Genomic DNA, 5,069 nt, shown 5'->3' on the forward strand with positions numbered 1-5,069 from the left:
ATAATTAATAAATAATATTAATGTATAATCAAAATTAATTAATATTAATTAGCTATATTTAAATATTATTAGTATTGATTTAAAAATTAATAGCAATAAATAATAATTAATATTAATGAGAGTTATACTCCAAGTAGCGTTTCAATAAGCTAGCATATGTACATCCAATTGTATATCCCAAAAATAAAGCTAGCTTATTTTTGTCAAACGATGCCTAAGGACAATACAACTTATTCTAGATCCATGTCATAACCTTTGGGTTAGCGACATGACCGAATGGTAATCCTAATTGGATCACCAACTTTGCTTGCATCATCAAATTTAGCTCGACATTGCAACTCCAAGTCTGGTTAGACCAATATGTGTTTGCACCGAATCCATACTCTTCTTTGTCTCGTTTTAATATGGAATTTCTCTTCATCATAAAAAATATGCCACATCTATTACACCGTCTTCCTGTTTCCATTTGACAATTACCAAATCATAGTTTTGAAGCGTCGACGATTGCTTCAGTAATAAATTTAGGAAACAAAGACCAAGCTTAAGACCTGGATGTTATTTTTCAACCGGAAATTGGAAAATGAAACAAAATAATCTCAAACAATAAAATAAGTTCCGAGAGATTTAACAGTTAAAAGAGAATAACAAATTAAAATAATTGACAGTTTTGGTCCTCATAACGGTCCATTAACGGGTTGTTTATCAAACGTTTATCTTTTTGGATGGACATATCAATGTTTAAGAATATAGCCCGGTAAGAGCGATGGCAGGACCAAGAGTATTATCCGAAAGTGAGAGTGACGACTTTTACCCTATTAGCTTGACGGGTAAATTATTACATACAATGTCGTTTTGATGAATTAAAATCTTATCCAACAAGGTAAATAAGAACGTTAACTTTTATCGATAAGCGTTTACTTGGTAAAGATTTAGGTAAATGAGACCTAAAAAGTCCATAAGTAGTTGGGTACTTACAATTGTCCATTGGTCTTGCATGGCCCTCTCTTAATGGGTTAGAAAAAATATGTTGACAACTATATCATCTTTTAACAAATAAATATAACTTTTATATATTTAATAATTTTTTTAGATTATTTTCTTATAGACACTTTTTTAGAGTGCAAGAGGTTGTTCATAAGTGGTTTAATGTGATGTATAGTCTGTATGGTTTATTTGCTAACCCGTACAAAAGTGTTCGGTTATGACTTAATCAATAAAAAAATGATTTTTTTTGCTCAGCCCAAAAACATGTGTTCTATCCGGTCAGCCATGAAATTTCCATTTCGGGCCCTTCTCTAAAACATAAAACTCTTCCTTCCTCACCAAATCGATCATCTTCCATCTTTCTGATATTGATCTACCTTCTTGTTCTCTTTGGAACAACTTTCTTCTTCTCACTCTCTCCTCTTGATCTTTTCGAAATCAACCCTGTTTCCTCTCTCTTTCCTTTCTGAACTCATTTTTCTGGTCCTGAAATCGAGTTGTATCTGCCATCCGTGGATAGAGGTGGAGGTTGAGGGAGATGGGTATTTGGTTTATTTTAAGAAGTTACTAACTAAATCGGACTGGTACATTGATGGTTTTGGGTTTTGGTTTTTCTTACTAGGTTTTTGGACGATGCGGAGAAGAACCCACATGAAGACTTAAAAGCTTCGGTTCTATTTCATCAATCACTTTCTCACCCATTTATCATACCTAGTTGTCATTCAAACTGAAGAACATTCATATTGTCTTCTCATTAGGTATTTTCTCTTTCCCTAATTTCTCTGTTTTTTCTGATTACTGATCGGGTGGTTTACAAAAGAGAGAACCATTGTTGGATTACAATAGAAAAAATAGAATAAAAGAGCTCAAAAGCAAGCTTCAATGACAATCAGTTCGATGGTTCAAAGTTCAAACTATAGTGAATCAACTAGTTTTTAGAAGCTGTTGAATGTGATTCGATTGAAACAAACAATATGAAATCAAACTTGTTCTTGGATGTTATTGATGAATGTGAGCGAGCTCTTTGAAAGAAGCTCTTGAATAAGATTGTAGTTGATGTTGTATCTTTAATATGGTTGAACCAAATAATAGACTGGTAAAATGGAAAACATCACACGTTCAATTTCGATTTCAATCTATACGTTCTCTTGACAATAATACACATTGAGGGGTAAAATAGTCAATTCTGACTGCTTATTTAGCACAACCGAATAACAACATATTTGTTACCATACAAACAATTTTATCAATACAAACAACATTATCCGTACAGGTCTTGAATCTCTAGAGTTTTACATATTCTTGCATTTTTAATTCTTTTTAATTGTCGTAATTATTATGTTTTATATTTAAAAAAAAATCAATAATTTTTATAATTTATTTAAGAAAACAATAAATAGAAAAGTAGGTCGAAAGCATATTACCTTATTTCAATTTTAACATACACGTTCCAAAATCTGCAAATCAAAATGGGATACTTTCACTTGAATCATCCATAACCAAGATATAAAGCAAGCAAACTAATAGCATGCATCCAGCTTCAAAAACGTATGTTCATATAGATTTACAGTTATCTTGTATTTACTTCAAAGCTATTTACATGATTTTGTGTGACTTCGACAAATCATATTTACATAATACCATTAGTAGACCAAGAACAACGGAGAAGACGAAAAAGTGTCTCTGATCATTACAAAACCTTTTTGTTCTTGATTCATGTACGCCCACCGAACGAATCCCACTTGGAAATGTAGTTGTTTTGGAGAGGGCTTCGTGCTAACGGACTTCCTGGAGGACTTTCCGTTCGATCATGCCTGTTATTCCCATAATACTGATCGTAAGGTGAACCTCTTTGGTAACCCATATGACCAGTAGTACCTCTGTTTGGTCGACCATAGTGATTTGGTGGTGCATGTTGATTGTGTTCCGTTGGGTGCCTGTAATAATCATTCGACCTTTGCCTCAGAAGATGGTCCTGACCAGAATTCTTGTGAGGATGGGGATCTAGAGGTGGTTTGGGAGATGATGAGTGTGGATGGGGGTGAGGGTGGAGATGGAGGTGGTGCGGTTGTGGTTGTGATTGTGGCGATGGTGGTGGTTGGCGATGATTTTGGTTGTGATGAGGGTAGTGATGAGGGTGTTGTTGGTTGCCGATGCTCAGGTTCAGAGTTGAGATTGGGGTCGGGTTCATATGGTTGCTCTGGGAATTGCCACCAAGATTGCACAAGTTAGGGGAGCTACGGGCTCTCGGCATTGCACTAAGCTTATTACGGAAAACAGTGATTTCAGGGTTGGTAACTTCAGGAACGGTGGTGGGAATGGTGGTCTCTGGCGGGGTACCAGGGGAAGAACAAGCAGAGTTAATGCTGAAAATTGGCTGGCCAGTGTTAATTGCAGGTGGTCGGAAGTTTCTATACGATGGTGTTGGAGTTGGATGGAAAACAATGCCATTGACCGAATTGATGTACCGCTGCTCAAGAGAGTGGTGGTCCATCGGTCCCATCTGGTTCTCGAGGACGATCGGGTTAGCCGGAAATAGGAAGGTCCGGAGCCTTGGTGTTCCGATCAGCTCGTGGCGGTCATATTCCTCGAACATGAGGCGCAGATCTTCATCGGATTTTACCGTAACCAAAGCATCAAGGTCCTCAGGAATCAACTGGTACTTGAGGATCACATCACCTTCGATTAGGCTGCTAAGCTTCTTCATAAGATCTAAAATTTAAAGGTAAGAAGAAATCTACGAATTTCTGAATGCTCTTCATACGTTATAATGTCAAGAACAAAATCAATGAATTTCCGGATGTTCTTCAAAAATCATAATAACGAAAATTCTTAATAGCATGGGATTTTTCTATCATATCGATCTACGTTCGACATTGCTGTAATCATCGTCATTCCACCGAAAAACACCAATTCCGATGTATTTATATGTCCATACCGGTATTGATGAAAACGTAGACAACGATAAATAAGGAAATCAAAGCCTAATTTCACAATTTTCTTCAAAATTCCTTTGTTGATTGATTATTTTTCATAGATCACGTATAAACAAACGATTCGAATGAAAAATTTGTTAATGAAAACCCTAATAAGCATCCATTTCAGATTTATTTATATGTTTGAACAGATGAAAATGCAGACAACGATAAAATAAGGAAATCAAAGCCTAATTTCACAATGTTCTTTGTAATTCCTCCGTTGATTGTTTATTTTTTCATAGATCACGTAGAAACAAACGATTGGAATGCATAAACGGTTAATGCAAACCCTAATAATATCAGCAAATCCGATTCGTAATCATCTTAGGGTTAGCGAGAGGAAAAAGGATAATACCGGTGAAAGTAATGTTGTAGGGAACAGAGATGACGCGAGTCTCGCCACCGACGTACTTGAGATGGCCATCGGCGGGGCGAGGAAGGATCTTGCCGCCATGGCTGCAGAGAAACTTGACCCTGCATCTCGGGGACCCCGGTGCGGAATTGGGAACGGAGCTGGAAGTGGATTCAGCATCACCGGACGTCGACATGTCGTATATCATCAACGTATCTTATACGTATAATACGATGTATATATACAACAAATTATGCAAAGAAAACATAAACAAAAGAGCAAATTACGGATTTGATCCCTGTGGTTTGCTTTCTTTTACAAAAATCGTCCCTAGGCTTCATTTATTATGGATTTGGTGCTCGTGGTATGTATTATCTGTTGGATTTGGTCCTTCGACCTAACGACCATCTACTAGGTCCATTAAAATCGAGGGCAAAGGGTTTTTTTTGTATTTTCCATTTTCTAAAACACCTTTTAATGAACAATTTTAAATTAGGAAGGAAAAATGTGTATAATAAAACTTGAATGGCCAAACACAAACAAAAGTAATCTTTGTCTCCTACCCTTCGTCCCTATCGTCGAATCGATGACCTGTCAGTGAAACCCATTTTCCGACGAACCCCAATTTTCCCCGTGAAAATTCTCCCCCTTTTCTGCACCACCATCCTCCCCGTCTTCCCCCCACCCTTGTCACCGTCTTCCCTTCCCCTTATCCTACGTCCCTCCTTCAGACCAGCAATTTTGGTCCCTGTGAT

The 5,069-nt window shown here is 37.0% G+C and overlaps 1 protein-coding gene across 1 annotated transcript; it reads right to left on the bottom strand.

The window, feature by feature from the left end:
• Positions 1 to 2,698: 2,698 nt before the first annotated feature.
• Positions 2,699 to 4,510, bottom strand: LOC112499874 (cyclic AMP-responsive element-binding protein 5-like). The gene is made up of 2 exons (XM_025103144.1): positions 4,318 to 4,510; positions 2,699 to 3,696 (listed from the first exon to the last, which is right to left on the bottom strand). The coding sequence occupies exons 1-2, from the start codon at positions 4,508 to 4,510 to the stop codon at positions 2,699 to 2,701; spliced, it is 1,191 nt and encodes a 396-aa protein (XP_024958912.1).
• Positions 4,511 to 5,069: the final 559 nt, after the last annotated feature.

This window comes from Cynara cardunculus (assembly GCF_001531365.2).
Source record: "Cynara cardunculus var. scolymus isolate 2C chromosome LG 17, CcrdV1, whole genome shotgun sequence".
Lineage (NCBI taxonomy): Eukaryota > Viridiplantae > Streptophyta > Magnoliopsida > Asterales > Asteraceae > Cynara > Cynara cardunculus.